General features: G+C 39.5%; 1 protein-coding gene across 2 annotated transcripts; it reads left to right on the plus strand.

The window, feature by feature from the left end:
* The first annotated feature begins 668 nt into the window (after positions 1–668).
* LOC134661970 (chorion peroxidase) lies at positions 669–10,403 on the plus strand. 2 transcript variants are annotated; one of them, XM_063518213.1, is made up of 15 exons: positions 669–903; positions 1,272–1,445; positions 2,528–2,700; positions 3,876–4,014; positions 4,869–5,015; positions 5,371–5,544; positions 6,152–6,348; positions 6,644–6,830; positions 7,199–7,396; positions 7,773–7,917; positions 8,331–8,490; positions 9,002–9,160; positions 9,324–9,528; positions 9,959–10,073; positions 10,294–10,403. In XM_063518213.1, the coding sequence occupies exons 1-15, from the start codon at positions 789–791 to the stop codon at positions 10,361–10,363; spliced, it is 2,358 nt and encodes a 785-aa protein (XP_063374283.1). In that variant the 5' UTR covers positions 669–788; the 3' UTR covers positions 10,364–10,403. The 2 variants fall into 2 exon arrangements, with proteins under 2 accessions (XP_063374283.1, XP_063374278.1); XM_063518208.1 differs by lacking the exons at positions 669–903; positions 1,272–1,445 and adding an exon at positions 1,860–1,931.
* Positions 10,404–21,083: the final 10,680 nt, after the last annotated feature.

A 21,083-nucleotide genomic window follows, 5' to 3' on the forward strand; every position in this document is an offset into this window, starting at 1 on the left:
GGCCTAGAAGTTTTCTAGCGTTAATAAATTTATAATTATTTGCTTTCACATAATTGCATTTTTTATTTCTGGCACAAATTGTTCCTATTCTCTCAGTTTTTTTTTGGCAGTAAATATCTATAGTTCGTCAAACTAATTTGTCAGTAAATAAGAGCAAAAAAAAAACTATACTCATCCTTTTCTTTTGGGTTTGGGTTTTGTAGTACTAGTGTAAGACAAAGATAGTACGATTCTCTCTGTCTATGTTTGAAATGAGACAGTCCTTTGACAAACTATAATATGTTACGTAAAGGTAGTAATAAAGTCATACTTAACATACCTACTACCTACTAGACACAGTTTTGAAGTTTTGAACATACCTTCGATGATTTCCCAATAGATTATGTAATATATAACAGTTAAATGTTGATTTTCCTTACATTCCTAATCCTAAACTTAATCAATACCTACATATTATGTAGTCAATCGACTATTAATCGATGGTCAGAAATAAATTAACTCGACAATTGAGAACGCATCTTATTTTATCAAGTTAGAGAGTCAAGGCTTATTCAAAAACAAACCTTAACACTCAGTAATTTAATCTCACTTTGGTATCCTCAAGAAGCGTCTTCTCAAGTCAATCAGTGACATGTAACATTAGTATCTACCCTCATTTGTTTTTTATTTCTAAATTCAAATATCGGTATAAACTATTCTTTCATTTTCACCATCGCCTCAACACGGTGCGCAACGCATAATGTATTTTTGAATTTGGAATAATAAAATTGTTAGTTTTAGTGGCCAGTATGGATATGTTCAAGTTTGTATTGTACGTGTATTTCTATATTGTGGTGGTGTGTCCGAATGAGATATTGAGTCAAGAACATGGGAGACCATCATTGGTCCCACATGGTAACAAAGGTGAGGTTATAATTTATTAAAGTTTCTACAAATTTTTGAGCTTACTGTAGGATTTAGTCAATTTATAACTAAATACTAGATTGATATCGACCGGGATATGAACCGTGATTACCTTTTGTATTGTTTTCGAGCTCCCAATATTTCGACACCCGATTCCAGTTACCCGTGAACAAGATGCATGTAACTGCGTCGAAATATCGGGAGCTCGAAAACAATACAAAAGGTAATCACGGTTCATATCCCGGTCGATATAAGTCTAGTGAAACTAACCGTGAAACATTCAAAACTGTTATTATAACAAAATAATCCAAAATATATACTTATTTACTTTATATTCTGTGACGTGGCTTAAATGTTTACTTATCCAGGGCACGACCAAACCCACGAACGTCCCTGCGATGTCTGCCCCCGCCACGGACGGTGCGTGCCTAAGATCCAGTGCCCAGCCCACAGAAGACCTGGAACCAGCAACCCGCTGTGCCATCTAGCGGGCCAGAGGGATCTACTTGGAGTCTGCTGTTTCACTGGTAGCCTACATGCTGGTATGTGTAGGGCACGACTAGACCCACGAACGTCCCTGAGATATCTGTCCCCGCCACGGACGGTGCGTGCCTAAGATCCAGTGCCCAGCCCACAGATGTGCCATCTAGCGGGCCAGAGGGATCTACTTGGAGTCTGCTGTTTCACTGGGAGCCTACATGCTGGTATGTGTAGGGCACGACTAGACCCACGAACGTCCCTGAGATATCTGTCCCCGCCACGGACGGTGCGTGCCTAAGATCCAGTGCCCAGCCCACAGATGTGCCATCTAGCGGGCCAGAGGGATCTACTTGGAGTCTGCTGTTTCACTGGGAGCCTACATGCTGGTATGTGTAGGGCACGACTAGACCCACGAACGTCCCTGAGATATCTGTCCCCGCCACGGACGGTGCGTGCCTAAGATCCAGTGCCCAGCCCACAGATGTGCCATCTAGCGGGCCAGAGGGATCTACTTGGAGTCTGCTGTTTCACTGGGAGCCTACATGCTGGTATGTGTAGGGCACGACTAGACCCACGAACGTCCCTGCGACGTCTGTCCCCCCACGGTCGCTGCGTGGCTAAGATGCCCAGCCCACAGAAGACCTGGAGCCGGCAACCCGCTGTGCCATCTAGTGGGCCAGAGGGATCTACTTGGAGTTTGCTGCTTCACTGGGAGCCTACATGCTGGTATGGAACAATCTGAAAGCTTTAAAAATAGAGGAAACTGTACGAGTATATAGTGATCAATAATCATGCCGTCACTCTTTTTTTAACGCGTTCATGCCAGTTTTTATACTAGTATCATAGAAATACTGAGGGATGTCAGAATACTATAGTTGATTAAACCAATTTGTCAGTAAATAAGAACAAAAAAACTATACTCATCCTTTTCTTTTGGGTGCTAGTACTAGTGTAAGATAGTATGATTCTCTCTGTTTGAAATGAGACAGTCCTTTCACAAACTATAGTTGACGACGTAAGATAATAGGCACTTGGTAACGTAAAATAAATCCTCAAAAGAGATAAAAATTTAATTGTGAACGGGAGTAAGGACAACTTTGCAGCAGACCTCGTACTTACAAATAAACGCCCATTTTGATTTCAGCCGAAGCTGATCTAAAAGCCCGTGCGGCTACTTCAGTACCAGCTGAAGATGTGAAGACAGCTCACGCGGCTTCACGGCAGAAGCTTGCAGAATGGCTCAGCAAGGCTATGAGGCTGTTGAAAGAGAGGCACGTGCTGGTTAATAGCACTGCGCCAAGCTTCGCGCATCACTTGGTGAGCTTTTTTTATGTTCCGGCACAAAGGGGCAACTGCGTAGACCAGAGGATCTGTAACGATGTATATAGCCCGGCTAGGATAGGCAAGGTTGGGTTTTCATACAAAGGTGCCCCCAAGGTGTCCCCATTCATAACCCAACTCTCCCCGCGAACCCTACTCACACCATTTTACGGTAGTTAGTAAGTTATAAAATAAAACTGCTAAGTTAATGACTTTAGAATTTCCGTCTCTTCTTGCAAAGTGATTCACTTGAAAGCAGTTGGAACATTGTTTTCCCTTTGAAAGCCACTTGTGCTACTTTCAAGAAAAAACTTTTATTGGTTGAATTATGTAGCCGAGGACTCTTACTTATCTATCTAATACCTTTAAACGAGCAATTATTGTATATTTATTTATTTATATATTTATATGTATATATATTTCGGGGATCTCGGGGACGGCTCTAACGATTTCGATGAAATTTAATATATGGGGGTTTTCGGGGGTGAAAATCGATGTAGCTAGGTTTTGTCTCTGGGAAAACGCGCATTTTTAGGGTTCCGTAGCCAAATGGAAAAAAACGGAACCCTTATGGATTCGTCATGTCTGTCTGTCTGTCCGTCTGTCTGTCCGTCCGTATGTCACAGCCACTTTTTTCCGAAACTATAAGAACTATACTGTTGAAACTTGGTAAGTAGATGTATTCTGTGGACCGCATTACGATTTTCACACAAAAATAGAAAAAAAAAATTTTGGGGGTTCCCCATACTTAGAACTAAAACTCAAAAATTTTTTTTTCATCAAACCCATACGTGTGGGGTATCTATGGATAGGTCTTCAAAAATGATAGAAATATTGAGGTTTCTAATTTTTTTTTTCTAAACTGAATACTTTGCGCGAGAGACACTTCCAAAGTGGTAAAATGTGTGTGTCCCCCCTGTAACATGTAAAATAAGAGAATGATAAAACTAAAAAAATATATATGATGTACATTACCATGCAAACTTCCACCGAAAATTGGTTTGAACGAGATCTAGTAAGTAGTTTTTTTTATACGTCATAAATCCCCTAAATACGGAACCCCTCATGGGCGAGTCCGACTCGCACTTGGTCGCTTTTTTTGAGTTTTTATATATTTTCCGAGCAAAGCTTTATTTATATATTATTATTAATGATTAAACGTTACTTTCCAGTCTGTGATGACATATGACGATCGAGCAGAAAAGCTGGGTCTGGGTGCGCTGCTGAACCTGTTTGCAGCCCAAGAGTTGAAGTCGCGGCAGGCCTTCTCTGATGACGACCTGGCGCTGGGGCTCACTGGGAATACTGATGGTAAGCCTTGATTTTTTAAAAGTATGCATTTGACCAGAAAACAAGTGTATCATTGATGATACATGAGCTCTGAGGAGTCGTAAGCGGACTCTTCCCCCAGAATAAAAACTATAATTTTAAACAATGCACCACAGTTACAACAAAAAATGCCATTATTCATTCCTTTATTATTATAAAACAGTCATTTTTCCTATTTTTTTCAGTACTTTGTTTTTGTCCTAATTAATTCTGCCCTCATTCATATTCATTAAGTACATAGACACCTACGTTATTTTAATTAAAACTTAGTTCAGTTTTTACTTAGGTTATATTTAAATTAAAGTGTCACAATAACCGTGCAATAATGACTTTGTTTATACAATGATTTAATTAGTTTAAATAGTCATATTTACCCTGTCATTTGAAAGATCGAATAAATACAAAGGTAGTATAATACCTTATGTAAATAAAGACTTATTGTGATTACATTATCAGTTTGTACATATTTGGCTAAAATAACGCGACAGAGATACCGTGAGGCAGATTAAACAACCTGGTTTAAATAGGTATAGGTATATATATGTACCTACTCGTATACTGGTTGGGACCCAAAAATTTTCGTTCTCAAAGCCACAAGAACGCGTATAGACTCAAGACCGACTAAAGTTTGCACCGATTAGTCACCCATGGGGGTAACGATGTATCACCGAGCCATATTTCACCTCAAACCTAAATCATCGAATTTAACTGTCGTGAGACATACATACATTAAAACTGACTAAACATACGTGACTAAAAATACGTGAGTCTAAACCGTAAAATTATTTTAAATCAGACTTTGGTTTGGTTATGCTTTCGTGTACTTGTGTTTCCAGGTCCATTTTGTCCACCGCCCCCATCATGCCCGAACCCACCCAGCCGCTACCGCAGTATCGAGGGGGAGTGCAACAACCCAGAGTTCCCCACTAGAGGCGCCGTTCACACTGAATACGAGAGACTTCTTCCACCGGACTACAGTGATGGTACCTACTAAAAGTTTCTGAAATTGAAAAAAAAATTAAGACAATCAGTGTTTTTTTATGATTTCCACAATTGTTTTTAACAACGTGAGGATATAATAGAGGATTTTCTCTAAACTGCTAAACTATCACCAAAAAAAGCATGATCGGATTAATAGCAGCAAGATTTAAAACGAAAATTGTAAATTACATAAAATCTAGCAACATTAGAGGGGTTCCAATTCATTAAATTTTCTGATTTAACTAATAAAATCTTTTCTTTTACTAATTAAAGCCTAACCCTATTGGCGTTGATATTAATTATTTCATAAACTGGCAATGGTAACAGCAGATCAATGACGTCACATATTTTCCACAGGAATCTGGGCGATGCGAGCCTCTACCACGGGTCTTCCCCTCCCCAGCGCTCGAGTAGTCAGCCAGAGTTTGCTTATCGACGCCAACCGCCCAAGCAACACCCACAACCTCATGTTCATGCAGTTCGGGCAGTTCATATCACATGATGTTAGTGCCGGCGTCGTGTTTACTATCGGTAATGTATAATAATATTTTATTACCGTCTCCATCTGGGCTCATTAGAAGGGAATGACCAGGACCAAGGGCCTTACCATGCTGTCCTTATTGCGATTATGTTTACGACCTAAACTGAATCGCAATAAGGACATCATGGTAAGGCCCCTGGACTTGCGAGGGATGGCATACAACTTGCCAATGGCCTTATAAGAGAGGATGTTGAAAAACGTGCGAAATAGAGGAGAAATTTCGAAAAAGACCCTAGAACTCAAAGCAGCTGCTGAGGATCTGACAAAAGCTATGGAGAAACCGTGATAAATGCTAAGATAAGAGTATAAGAGTTAGCGCCACTTGCACCATCCCACTAAACCGGGGTTAACCGGTTAAACCGTTAACCCAGTGTCAAATTGTACTGGTAACCGTAGTAACTCCAGGTTTAATCGGTTAAACCCGGGTTTGTGAATGGTGCAAGTGGCCCTTGGATGGCTACGGGTTTTTCTCTTCCTAGTACTCGAATAGTTAGTCAGAGTTTGCTTCTCGACGCGAACCACCCTAGCAACAATTACAACCCTCATTCATCCAGTTAGTTCCTTTAAATCTTTTATTCAAAGTTGCACTATCCACAGGAAACGGAAGCGCGATCTCCTGTTGCGCTGGCGACGGCGAGGTCCCACTTCCTGAAGACCAGCAGCACTGGGGCTGCGCACCTATCGACACCCCACCTGATGATCCATTCTACGGGACCTTCCGTCAGACGTGCCTCAACTTCGTCAGAGCCCAGCTGGCTCCGGCTAGCGACTGCTCTGTAGGCTATGCTAAACAGGTATCCTTCGACATTAGTCAAATATTTAGATCATCAGCTAGGTTTAGGGAGAAGTTCCTTTTCCTGAAGACCAACAATAGAGTTGTTCCTCAGCTCTTAATTGATCCTTTGCGCCATGACATGGGATTTCAAGAGTTCTCGATGTTTGGCAACGCATCTTCTGATGTTGCCGGTTCATGGTCGACGATGATTGCTTACCACTTTAAGGGTTTGGAGATGAACTCCATCATACTTCACTTGGACACCCGGGTGTCTCAAAGGAACCACTGAACGATTGCAGCATTTTTTTTTCTAGATGAACGGTGCCACCCACTACGCTGACCTATCCCAGCTGTACGGAAACTCTCGTTCCAAACCCGGGCAGCTCCGAGCGGCCGGTGGTTTCCTCAACACGTTCAACGACTACGGGAGGGCTCTACCCCCTTTGACTAGGAGAGGGGAGTGCGTGACTACCAACCAAGGAGCGGCATGTTTTGAATCAGGTGAAATACTATATGATTAGTTATGGTAGGTCCTTACTTACAAGTATTTGAACAGAATCCCGATTTACTTACACGTCCTGTATGAAAGACATCAGCACGTCAGCAGCTAAAATAATTAGGTATTTTCTATCCGAAACAGCAGTTTTTCATTTCATGTCGTTTTCAAACCGAAATTGGATGACCCATTATCTGTCTCTATTTTATTGCTCTCGAAGGGTTGATACTTACATGAAAAAAAGAGTTAAAAAATTCCAGAGTTGTGGGTACCCCGGTAACCTATCTAAGAACCATTGACAAATCTATTTAAGTCAGTGTAACATGATCGGCGAAAGCAAAAACAAAAGACAACATTAACTTATTTGTTCCAGGCGACAACCACGGCAACCAAGTGATCTCCCTCACCCTTCTCCACACCATCTTCACCAGAGAGCACAACCGCGTGGCCCAGGCCCTGTCCAGGTTCAATCCCGACTGGGACGAGGATACAGTCTTCTTGGAAGCCAGGCGCATCTTGCAGGCGGAGTTCCAGCATATTATTTATAATGAATGGCTGCCGCTACTGTTAGGTAGGTTTGCATTTTTGTTCAACATCTCCTGAATATCTACTACTTCTTCTTCTTCTTTTTTTGCTCGATTTGCAATATTTTCTATATTGGCTGTAAATCCATTTTGTGAGATCGTATGTATCGCAGTTTCACAGTGGGACGTATTCGACGGCTGGATATACTTATCATTGTATTTTTGTCTGTACGAGAGTTCCCAAAAAGAAAATTGGGTTTGGGTTTTGGGTTTCTTTTCATTCAATTCTTTTCATTCATTGGGTTTGGGTTTTGAGTTTCTTTTCATTCAATGGTCAAATAACAGAAGATGATGTTTAAGTCATTAAACATCATCTTCTGTTATTTGACCATTGAATGAAACCGTTATTTATTCCCATTTCAGGTCCACGTTTAGTCCAGGCGTTCGGGCTGTCCCCAGCTGGCGGCTATTCCACGTCGTATGACTCTCATATCAATCCAGCGCTTACCACGGAATTTTCTACCGCGGCCATGAGATTCGGACACTCTGTCGTTGATGGGAAACTGGTGTAAGTGTATACGTGATTGCATTTGAATCCCGTTTCAGGGTCCCGTTTATTCTAAGCGTTTGGCTAGGCCTCTCTCGACATCGTCGTCTATTCTGATAGATAGTGGCCAGTGTACATCTGAGGTCTTAGATACAGGAACTTGAAAAAAGTATCACTTGTCCGTTAATAACAAGTAACAACATTTGGCTTTAGTGCATATTAGTAATGAATAAGGAAAGAAAGTATACACTCTTCGTGAGTTGTGGTAAATACGCATCAGTGCACACCTGGGTCATTATCTGAGATTTTGTCTGCGTTTGCGTCTAATTGCTCCGACTCTTTTCATACCTTTTGTATTGGACGCTGCAATTAAGTAGATGGCAGATATATTTTTTGAGAATGATCGGCCTGATTATGGAATTAATGTTTTACAGAATCCCCAGCCCGGCGAAAGGCACCGTGTACGAGACAATCTCGCTCCCAGAAGTGATGTTCCAGCCATCTCGCCTGCGCCTGCGACCCTTTCTCGACCGCGCACTGACAGGACTCTCGTGGCAACCCATGCAATCCGTCGATCCTTTTGTCACTGAATCTGTACGTATTCATTGAGTTTCTATTAGGGCCAGTTGCACCACTATTGGCAGATTGATCAACGTCACTCAGCTCAGTGAACTATGAAACTATTTTTTTTTTCACCTTTATCATGTGTTATTTTTTAGGGTTCTGTACCCAAAGGGTAAAAACGGGACCCTGTTACAAAAACTCCGCTGTCCGTCCGTCTGTCTGTTTGTCTGTCACCAGGCTGTAACTTATGAACCGTGATAGCTAGACAGTTGAAATTTTCACAGATGATGTATTTCTATTGCCGCTTAACAACAAATACTAAAAACAAAATAAAATAAATATTTAAGTGGGGCTCCCATACAACAAACATGATTTTGTTTTTGCCGGTTTTTGCGTAATGCGAGTCTGACTCGCACTTGCCGGCTTTTTAAGTTGTATAAACGTGTGGACATTTTTGTATGCTTTATAATGTATACCTTATTTAATTTGACTGTTTTTTATTCTGTTTCTTTGATTATATCTGGTATATTTTTCTTCCTAGTTAACCCGTTACCTGTTCCACGGAGGCAACCCCTTCGGCTTAGACCTGGCGGCCATCAACATACAGCGCGCACGTGACTACGGCGTCAGATCATACAACAATTATCGCGAGCTCATTGGATTAAAGCCGTATGGTGACTTCAACCAGTTTCCTCCTAGCGTGAGTTTTTTTAACTTATAAAATTAAGGTACTTCTTTCAAGAAAGACCGAGCAGTAATAAATACTTAGCGGTCACATAACTAAAGCGTTAGAGGGTGACTTTATGTAAAAATAAAAGTCCTCTGCATATTTACTGCATCGACATATTTATTTATCTATTCAGGCCGCAAACCGTCTGTCCTCGGTCTACTCCAACCCCGACGACATCGACCTCTGGATCGGTGGTCTACTAGAAGAGCCAGTTGACGGCGGTATCGTCGGAGCGACCTTCGCCAACATCATCGCTGACCAGTTCTCCAGGATGAAGAGAGGAGACCGCTACTTCTACGAGCATGGGCCTGACGTGAACCCTGGAGCTTTTACTCCTGGTAAGTAGCCATGGAAACTTTGAACCCAAATAGGTGTAGGTACATAAATACAAAAGACTTTAAATCACCAAAAGAAATTGTATGAAGAAGAAGATAGCAGGATATTTTTGTACTCTAATCATTAGATCCATTTGTCAGATGGTAACTAAATAATGGTATTAGGGTTTGATATCCTCGGTGTGGTGTAGTTATTTCCAGTAATGTCGTGCCAAAAAAATTGAGACGATCCAGAAAAGTTCTGTATGTTCATTAGTGAAGCGATACTTTAGCCCATAACGAAGACTGCTATAACACGTTAACAGAAGTAAAACATTATACGGATATGATATTGTTATCTCGGTCAGGAACAAAAACTACAGCATGGGGTTGTCCAAGAAAGTGTAAATATTGGTTAATATTATGTTTTTTAAACAATCTCTGTTATTTCCAGGTCAATTAGCTGAAATAAAGAAGGTTACCCTGTCCAGAATAATTTGTGACAACAAAGACGGAATTGAGCTCTTTTCACAACCTCCTAGTGCTTTCTTAAGGGCAGATTTACCTGGGTAAGTAAATCCAATTCAAGTTTGTTTTGCAGGTTAGGTAGTTTTTAATATTTAATTTGTGGAGTATGCCATTGTCGTAAAAATGTCCATTGAATTATTTTGTTATTACAGCCCTTTCAAAAACCTTTCAGGTTATCGCTACAACCTTTAAACTTTAGATAGTTCTTGAAAATGCCAGACTCAAAGTTTATCACTAGCCTTTTTAAAATTACATTTTCAGAAACGAGCCGGTGCCTTGCGACAGCCCACTCATTCCAACAGTGGACCTCAGCAGATTTAGAGATATTTAGTTAATAAGCTCTTGCGATCTGGAACATCAAATGTTTCATGTCAATGTCTATTAGTATTTTTAAAACAAATGTCAGTTTGAAACGTTGAGCGTCTCCAGTGCTGAATTTATTAGATGTAAAATGTACTCATAGAACTTCTATAAAATTAATTGTATCATTAAAGTACGCATCAATTTCTTCCTATGTTCTTGGCGTGGCATGATTGGTTTCTTCGGAGAGTTTTTCAATATCCTCTTACACTCTTTCTTTAATCTTCTTTATTTCCTTTCGCACTTGCTAGACTCAAACCTCGACTGTTTCACCATCTTCTTTTTCCTTTACAACTCTTTAACAGTGTTTTAAAAGCGATTACAATTAACAAATTTTGCATGCAACCTTTTAAAACATAGTTAAATGTTGTAGGTTTGTTGATTACATTGATTTATCTATTATGTTGATTTGTTCTGACACAAAGCTTCTATCGCTTTGTGTTCTTTTTTCCTTTCCAATCTAGAATCCCACTGGTGCCCGACAGTGGGGTTTTATATACAAAGCGATATTAGAATTGTGTCAATAACTAATTATTCTTTGGCTCCAGCAAGTGTCCTTCGTCTATTATCTGTCTTTCTCTTTAGAACGTTGATGAACCCGATTCAATGATTTTTTCCGGAAAAAATACATGAATTGGGAGTTTGGTGGATTTGAATGTAGGAAGAAATTAATTGTGGAAACATGTGATTTTAAGGTGCTATTATATTTTAATTAATCTGATTATGTCACAGGTGCATGATGCATGATACTGAATACATTTTACATGCAAAGGTGGCTTGTGCCTACACTGCCTACTGAGCCCATAAAAAGTCGAAATAATAGGTGTACATGAGCAGTGGTGAAAATTAATATTACAAATGTGTTTTGTCTTTAAGTGAATTGAGTATAATTTGTAAAAAATAAATTTCAATCGTTGTATAGAATAATGTATTAATGTAATGTAAAGATTTTTTTAAATAGTGTAAAAGCGGTATACTAAATAAACTGTGTATTTTTCGTAAATTAAGATTATACATATTTAACAATGTAATTATAAAGTTAGGTTATTTGATTTATAATAAACTAGAATTTGGAAAATTGCTGTGTATAAATAATATAGTTTTCTATAATTTCTACTAAAACTTCATCAATACTAGTTATAAATATGATTATTAATTTGTAAACCTACGTATATTTAATCAATCAGTTTAGTAAATAATGTATTATATGGAATAGGTATTTTGTAAATGCAATGGAGCTCCACACTGTTGATTTTATAAAGATAATATTAAAGCAATCAATTTACGTACACATCATGGTTGTATATTTTTCTCTTCTTAGAAAAATGCCAATAAAATATTTAAAACTTTCCCGTTTTGAGGATGTTGCGGATGCAGATTTTTTGACATCCGCGGACGCGGATGTGGATGCGGATATTTAAAGGCTCACATCCGCGGATGCGGATGCGGATGCGGATGTCAAGATTAGGTACTTAGAAAACGTCAAATATGACATTTTTAGTATTTTTTTTATTTAAAAAAAAACGAAGCGTTTAGTATTTGAGCAAGAATATAGGTGCGTTATATTTAATAAACTGTAACTTGGCCGACTTTTCTGGATCTAGACGATTTCATTATAGGTAATGACGAAATTACCTAGCACTTACGTCGCCGCTAAGACGTTCCTGTACCGACTTGTTTGACATCCGCATCCGCATAAGCTCTGCATCGATTTAATGCGGATGCGGATGTTGAAAAGAATGCGGAAGTTCCGCGGTTGCGGATGCGGATGCGGATGTTGGCAACATCCCTGTTTTGAACACATATCAACTCACATTTAGAGACGGGTCTATCGCGAAATTTATTTTATTATTATTTATTTTTTGCACAAATCTCTGTTTTGACATTTTGCTGGGACATCATTTAGCCGCGACGACCAGGTGAAATATGTGTCGAAACGTCGGTAAATAAAGGTACCTAATAAATTAAATTTCGCGATAGACCGTCTATAAGCGCTCCCGATAGGCGCGCTGTACGTGCCTGACCGGCACGTGTGGCGCCGCCGCCGGCCGCCTTTGCTGGCCGTACCCGTTGCTCGCACAAAACTGTTAAAGGAAGCTCCCCTAACGAGGGCTATTCGTACTGTCAATAAAGTTGCGTTGGGGTTAGACATATTTACGTGCTCCCTGAATGACTTCACTAAGGCCACTATGTTTATATTAAGTTAAGTTTTAATTTTAAAGTTTTATTTATATTGTCAATAACTCTTGATTATTGGTGTGTCGCTTATCTATCGCATTAGGTAAAACCTGTAATGATAGATTTAAGTTTTAATTACTAAATAAAAAAAAATAAAAAAAATAAATGTGAGTTAATAAATGGCAATAATTTTTAGATGGACATCATTAGTATAATATAATCATGAGAAAACAAATACAATCCGCGTCGCTAGCCAAATCGTTTCAAAATTAGCTTGGATAGATTCTAGCTGTGTTGTTTTTTTATGAAAAAATCAATATAGTTTATTATACCACGACGGTGGCAAATAAGCGTGCGGCTCACGTAGCCTAGATGGGTGTTTGCAACTCCCGTCGTTGCCAACCCTGCAAACACAAAGATTCACTATGTTGTCCCCACATACTCTTAACCAACACGGCGCATCCATTCCAATAGAGTAAGGCCCACTTGTACCATCCCAATAACCCGGGGTTAAGCGGTTAAACCGTTAACCCAGTGTCAAATTGTACCGGTAACCATGGTAACTCCAGGTTTAACCGGTTAACCCCAGGTCAGTGGAATGGTGCAAGTCGGCCTAAGACAGGCAGGCAGACAAGTAGTAAAGTAGTTGAGCGGCTGTAGTCTACTTTAGGCACAGAATAAATAATAGTACCTACTAAGTACAGAAGACTCACTCTCTAACAAAACGCGTCTGTTACGATCAGCACAGATATGGCCGCTAGGTGGCGACAGCGCCACGCGCGGCTTATGGCTTTCCCCAAAATTGGGGCCGAACGGATGTACTTTTAGCTACCTGTAGCAAAGCGACGAAATCGCGGAGTGAGACACGCCTGCTTGAGGGTAGAGGCTCTGCCCCATTTAGGCTTCTCTAGATTCTAGCGAGATGACATTTCGCTGTACCCTACCTGTCTTAAAACTTGCCTCTGCTTTCGTGTTAAAAGATAAAGTAATTAATTATATCGTTATTACAATTAGCCACGTGCACATCAGCGAGGTGACATGTTTGTCTGCAGCAATTAGCCGGAGCTCACTTTAAACCACGAGGTGACAGCGTGATGTCCCATATCATAGACCAGGGATGTTGCGAATATCCGCATCCGCATCCGCAACCGCGGAACTCCGCATTATTTTCAACATCCGCATCTGCATCCGCATCCGCATAAAATCGATGCGGAGTTTAATGCGGATGCGGATGTGGAGCAGGTCGGTACAGGAACGTCTTAGCATCGGCGTAAGTGCTAGACTGCTAGGTAATTTAGTCATAAGCCAAAAAAATCTATTACGCTACGTCTTACGTACGTAGGCGAACAACGCGCGATCGCCGCGCCGCTTCGCGTCTAAATCGCTCATGTACGAGTAGGACATACCTATACGTATCAACGGTTTGTTTCATCCTCGCCGCGCCGTGCCGCGCCGCGTTCGCGCGTTGTCCGCCTACGTAAGCCGTAGCGTTAGAAATGAGCAGTCAAGCGTGAGTGGGACTTAATGTACGGAACCCTTGGAACGCGAGTCCGACTCGCACTTGGCCGGTTTTTTGAAATAAAAATTACTAAAATGGACATTACCTATTTGACGTTTTTTATGTATCTAACTTGACATCCGCATCCGAGGATGTGAGTGAGCCTTTAAAAATCCGCATCCGCATCCGCGTTCGCGGATGACAAAAAATCGGCATCCGCAACATCCCTGTCATAGACTATTCCTAGACTATGTCCCATATGGACATCGCTTAGGACTTAGTTTAGCTACAATTGAAATTACAGAAATTCAAGAACAGAGCGGAGCTTAAAAACCGGCAAAGCACTTGTTAACCCTCTGGTGTTGCAGGTGTCCATGGGAGACGGTGATTGCTTACCATCAGGCAATGGGGTTGGCCGGTCGAAGTATTTTACAGATGGCGCCAGCATAGGTTTTTCTGTCGTTTTTAGGGTTCCGTAGCCAAATGGCAAAAAACGGAACCCTTATAGATTCGTCATGTCTGTCTGTCTGTCTGTCCGTCTGTCTGTCCGTCCGTATGTCACAGCCACTTTTCTCCGAAACTATAAGAACTATACTGTTGAAACTTGGTAAGTAGATGTATTCTGTGAACCGCATTAAGATTTTCACACAAAAATAGAAAAAAAACAATAAATTTTTGGGGTTCCCCATACTTTGAACTGAAATTCAAAAATTATTTTTTCATCAAACCCATACGTGTGGGGTATCTATGGATAGGTCTTCAAAAATGATATTGAGGTTTCTAATATCATTTTTTTCTAAACTGAATAGTTTGCGCGAGAGACACTTCCAAAGTAGTAAAATGTGTCCCCCCCCTGTAACTTCTAAAATAAGAGAATGATAAAACTAAAAAAAATATATGATGTACATTACCATGTAAACTTCCACCGAAAATTGGTTTGAACGAGATCTAGTAAGTAGTTTTTTTTTATACGTCATAAATCGCCTAAATACGGAACCCTTCATGGGCGAGTCCGACTCGCACTTGGCCGCTTTTTTTATTTTACAATTTTGTGGTCTGGGCCTGGATACTAGCCTTTTAAGCCAAATCTTATAGAACAAAACTAGAGACGGAAAGCCTATATACTGACGCCATCTAACTCATCTAAGTATACAAACCTTTGACAGTTGCCAACCCCATTCGTCCACTCTATTGCCCCCTATATAATAAAAAAGTCTTTGGTAATAAATACGGGGTTCCAGTATACTGCCCCCTGGTCATGTTTAGGGTTCCGTACCCAAAGGGTAAAAACGGGACCCTATTACTAAGACTCCACTGTCCGTCCGTCCGTCCGTCTGTCACCAGGCTGTATCTCACGAACCGTGATAGCTAGACAGTTGAAATTTTCACAGATGATGTATTTCTGTTGCCGCTATAACAACAAATACTAAAAACAGAATAAAATAAAGATTTAAGTGGGGCTCCCATACAACAAACGTGATTTTTGACCGAAGTTAAGCAACGTCGGGCGGGGTCAGTACTTGGATGGGTGACCGTTTTTTTGCTTGTTTTTTTTGCTTGTTTTGCTCTATTTTTTCTTGATGGTGCGGAACCCTCCGTGCGCGAGTCCGACTCGCACTTGGCCGGTTTTTAAGACAACTAAGCACGGCATGGCAACAATTACAGATAACTGATATTCATTAAAATACCGTAAGTATAAAACAAATAAAAAACAGCAACACGAGAAATGTGCTTAGGGTTGTCACAGTCGCGGTTCGTGATTAATTTGCAAAGTGAAAACATTTTCTGATAAAAAAAGAGTTTGCTGTAGATATAATATTAATATAAAAAGTTTCTTAATATTACTTAGATTCATTCGTTAAAAGTGTGTACTGTTTTAAGCAATAAATAATTTTTACTATTGGCTCTGCGAGCTATAAATCTCGCGAACGCCCATGGCTCCATAAAAAAAAACTAAAACTTAATCGGCCAAAAAAATCGAATCTATTCACAAAATTTCACGAAAATCAGTTGCGTCAAATGCGACCTGTATAGGAGAATAGCCAGACAGCCAGTCGAAAACGTTTTTGTCCAGCTGAAACGCTGCCCTCCTAAGGTAAAAGGCCGTATTTTCATATAGTGTTCTTTGAAAATACGGCCTTTTACCTTAGGAGGGCAGAACGTGTGTATGGCATTTGTGCTTTGTGCTCGCTCGGTCAATAATTGAGCGAAATAACGGGATCGATCTTATTTTTTCAGCGTACTTCTGCAATTTTTCATGACCGAAGTGAAACAGTTTATTTCATAAAAATATTTATTTTCATTTAATTTCAAGTAGAAAAACAGCTAGGTATATAAAATATAAACTGATGTTAAAATAGATGTCAAATATGACGTTAATTCGATCCCAATTCCCAGTTGGAAAAGGATTGGTCACCTTTTTTTCCGTATATATGATCTATTTTAGTTTATAATAGAAATGAAGCTAATTTCAGGCCAGTGCCAACCCTAGCCCACTTCCCATCTCCCAGAAACCCGTTCATCATGCAACAGTGACAATGTACACGTCTCTTACATGCAGATATTATGTTTGTGATTCCTCGAACCGGTCGAGTAAAAATTATGTCTTTTTGCTGAAGGATTGGGGGCCGATTCCGATTTAAAAATTTGTTATGGTTGTGATCTTGATATGACTTATAACCTTGAGGCGCTTCACAGTATATCTTACACACACACACACACAATGCACCAATGTATAATTTTGTTTAAAGTTTTACCTGCACTAAGTACACTTTTTTTTGGTATTTTTGATTTTTGCTGCCAAAACTTCACACTATTTTTCTCCTAGTAAGAGTCGAAAGTGCTCGTGATTTCCAAATCTAAAAAAGTTAAGTACTATCAAAAAATGTAATTTCAGTACCATTTTGTACATACCTTGTCACAGTGACAATCAATGTGAAAGTCGCTAGGGACCTCATACCATTGTAACTGTGACAAAGTACGAAAACGTACCTAATGAATTTAAATTCCTTGATCGTACCTATCTGCGTGCGTAGACAAGATGCCAATCGTTCACGCTCCGTAGCGAAGTTATCTGTCTCTATCACTCTTCCATATTAGTGCGACAGAGAGAGAGTTGCGTTTCGTTCGCTACGGAGCGTTAAAATGGCCCTACTAATCACGAGCGAGTTGTCCAATGACACGACTTCCAGTGCACATCGATCGTAATTAGATTGAGCGATCGGCAAGGTCGTATCAAAACAATATCAACGTTGTAACAAATTGTTAAATCAGAATCAGCCTCTGTCTCAATCATAGTGTGAAAGCGACCTAATGACACAAAACATTTCAATTAATCAAATCGTAAAAACTGTAGCGTGTCAATTGTGGCAGTGAAAGTGACGAGTTTAAGATGTCACATAATTAAAATGTATTTAACATGTGTGTCACATAATTGTAATGTATGTAATTATCATCATAATTAAAATGTAATGATGATAATTTTGATGTCTTTTAATAGTTATTTACGCGTGTATCGTACAATGTTTCTACGTGTATCGTACAACGTTTTACAGTACATATGGCACTTTAAACTTTCGACATACGCACGGAAAGTGCTGTTTTCCGCACTAGTTCGGGAAAGTAGCACCATATGTACTGTAAATCACATTTGCTGGTTAAAGGTGTTTTATTATTAAACATAGTCTACAGGAAATAAGAATATAAGTCGATACCTATTTAGAGTCAGAACGGGGACTAAAGAGAATATAACCACTTACGGAGACCTTCGCTATAGGCACAGATTATATTATAATAGTTCTGCTATAGGCCGCAAGAAAATAGTAGTTTATGCAACAGTGATATAATAAGGGTTCTTAAAATTCAAGGGTCGAAGTTACAAAACGAGACGTAGTCGAGTTTTGTAAAAAAAGACCCGAGAATTTTAAGAACCAATTATGAGCTGTTGCATACATTACTTTTTCTATGACAAATGCAGCAAAAAAAAAAGAGTTATTATTAAAAAAAAAGAGTTATTATTTAAAAAAATTTGAGTTATTATTAAAAAAAAAAGAGTTATTATTGTAAATGATAACATACCTCTTTTAATCAAGATGATCGGAAGTTGTATCTTTAAAAAAAATAAAGCAGTTGTATTATACTCATAAGATGACTGCTAGCAGTCATCTTATGAGCCTATAGACAAATCATTCAAATGACATTGCTTTAGATATCACTGTCAGTCATTTAATTGACACATTTAAGTGCTGGAGTAGAAAAAAATTATTAAAGGCGACGTTCGGATGGCATGGTCAATGATGAGTGAGAGGATGACTCGCGTTAGACCGGGCTGTGTCTGGGCCGGAGCTTCCGGCGCTTACTTTTCTATGACAGATGACCGGTGATCGCGTGATGCTTTCCACAGAAAACGAAGCTCCGGAAGCTCGGGCCCGGACACGGCCCGGTCTAACGTGAGTCATCCTTTATGTATGTCACCGTAAGATTGTGAACCCGTTAGTTTATAATCTAACGTAGGTAAGGTTAGGTTAGATTATAATGTCCCTACCGTCAGTTTATAATGTAACTAGCGAGATTATAATCTGACGAGTGTTTACAATTTTACGGTGACATGTACATATATATACTAGGATCACCTAGCGGGCCGGGGACGCCGGGTTGAGTACGCTGCAATAATTGAATACTTAGGCCCACTTGGACCATCCCACTGGATTAGTAACCTAGTGTCAAATTGTACTGGTAACCATGGTAACTCCAGGTTTAACCGGTTAACCCCGGGTTAGTGCAATGGTGCAAGTAGGCATAAAGGGGTCATCCGTTAATTACGTCACACGAATTTCTAGGTTTTTTGATCCCTCCCCCCCTCCTTGTCCCACTTGGTCACATTTGGCAAACCCCTCCCCCCTAGTGTGACGTCACATTTTTTCTACGAAATCGCCAAATCGAATTAAGTAAGTACCTAAGTATTATTAATATTTTATCAAAATATTTTTGACGATATAACTATTAGTAATTTTATAACCCAAAACTGCTTAGGAAAGAAAATTAAACGAATAAAAACGATTATCGTTTTAAAATCTTGTTATTTAAATGTACAGCGAATAAAATAATTTAAATTTCGGTTACTGATTAAGTTAAAGTGACGTCACAAAGTTTGTGTCTCCCCCCTCCCCCATGTCACAATATGTCACATTTTCTTGACCCCCTCCCTCCCCCTAAACGTGTGATGTAATTAATGGATGACCCCAAACTGTTGACGTTCAAGTCATATTAACGAATGTTTGCTATTTTATAACAGAAGGCGTCCTTTACTTCCGTAAGAGTGGTACTGGTACTTCTTAAGTAGATACAGTATTAAAAGAGAAGGAGACAGCTATCTGCTAGACTGTGACAGTAATACTTGACTATATTACTTTCTCACTCTACCACATAAATGCTTCTTAATCTTGCAGGTTAGTAATTTGCATGCAGTTTTAAGATCTTTAAGATTTCCTTTATTTTGGACCATAGATTTTGGACTGAATTTTATAACATATCTCCCATAACTCACTCATAAATATTAAAAACCAAATTAGATCGTAAATTTTGTCAAAAGTTGTCAGTTTCAGTCAAAAGTGTAAGCATTCGAAGCAAAATTTCATAGAAGTTATCGATGGGTATTAGACATCACGAGCGGACTCATGAATCAATAGGCCATCTAAACCGTACATAATGTCCATATACGTCCAACTGTACACAATGTACACACGGCGAGTAATATACGATCATTTTCGGGCTGCACAAATATAGGTACAGTCCGCCAATTGGTTTGTTCACGACTTTCGTTCCGCGAATGCTTCCAACTGGGTACTGTTGTGGACGAGTGTTCAGATCGACTATTACAAAACTATTTACATACCTGTGCCACTACCACCAGTATGGCACTGACATAAACGTCATCGAGAACGTAATTTACATTCTATGCATCTCGCTCGTATTAGCATATTAGTGCAAGCGAGATGTATAGAAAGTAAATTACGTTCTCGAAAGCGTTTATGTCAGTTTTGACACTGTCAATGACTCATGGTACGGGCTCTAATGGTATACCTACCCACGTGTTCTTTGTCAAAGTGACAATACGTATTATATGTACGGTACTAATACCAAAGAGAATAGATAGTATATAAAGGTCCCGCCATAGTAAATTGTGTAATAACAGTAAATTTACTCCCATCTATATCGACGCACGATTAAAACTCAAAATGAAAATGTATAAAACTATCAAAAAAATGTATAATTATATGTATATGGATTATTATTTTTATATCATTTCGACCCGACCGATGTTGTTTCACTGATACCTATGTGTTAAATTTGTTAAATATGTAACGGTGTCGTCAACGCCATCTAGCCGAACATATGCTAAAGGTGTGTATGCCATCGAAAATGACTTTTTCTTAATTTCCGAGGCACGTTTTTTCCTTAGACTGTATTCATCTTATACGGAGTTACATTATGTACCTAACGTATTAATAATTTGAGTTTTGTTATTCTTGTTCAATTATTTTTAAATGTGGTCTTTGTATATGACACTTATAAGATATGTATCGATGAACTAAATATCGAAAGGAAGTCACTAGCGTTGCCTCGTTCGTGATAGAAAAATCTCTATGTCTATTAGTTATTAGCCAGTTCTCACTTTCGAGCGCGCCAGTCCAGGTTCAAAGTCAAGGCTCGGCCGCGTATGATTTACGAGACGGGTTCTTTGCCCGTTTGCTATGTATGTATGTATCTATGTACGTACGTATGTATGGACCTATTAGGATAGAATGCCTGCGGTCTGGTTTGTGGGAATATAGTTTAAAGTTGTTTGTTGGTATGTACTACGTAGCCTCTGGTGGTAGAATCAGGGAAGCTTCTTTTCTCAAAAATGGACGGCAAAGTCTACGTTGCCGGTTAAAAAATAGGTCGCGAAGTGCGTAGTTTTATGGTCATTCAAAAAATTAAAAAGTTAAAAACATTGCAGTCTCGATTTCGGGAC

Source organism: Cydia amplana, chromosome 2 (assembly GCF_948474715.1).
Source record: "Cydia amplana chromosome 2, ilCydAmpl1.1, whole genome shotgun sequence".
Lineage (NCBI taxonomy): Eukaryota > Metazoa > Arthropoda > Insecta > Lepidoptera > Tortricidae > Cydia > Cydia amplana.

Bases quoted from the DNA above. Each gene is read 5' to 3' on its own strand.
- LOC134661970 (XM_063518213.1), top strand. From the start codon at position 789: ATGGATATGTTCAAGTTTGTATTGTACGTGTATTTCTATATTGTGGTG. The intron at 904-1,271 runs GTGAGGTTATAA...TTACTTATCCAG, and splicing joins GGTCCCACATGGTAACAAAG to GGCACGACCAAACCCACGAA. The intron at 5,545-6,151 runs GTAATGTATAAT...CACTATCCACAG, and splicing joins CGGCGTCGTGTTTACTATCG to GAAACGGAAGCGCGATCTCC.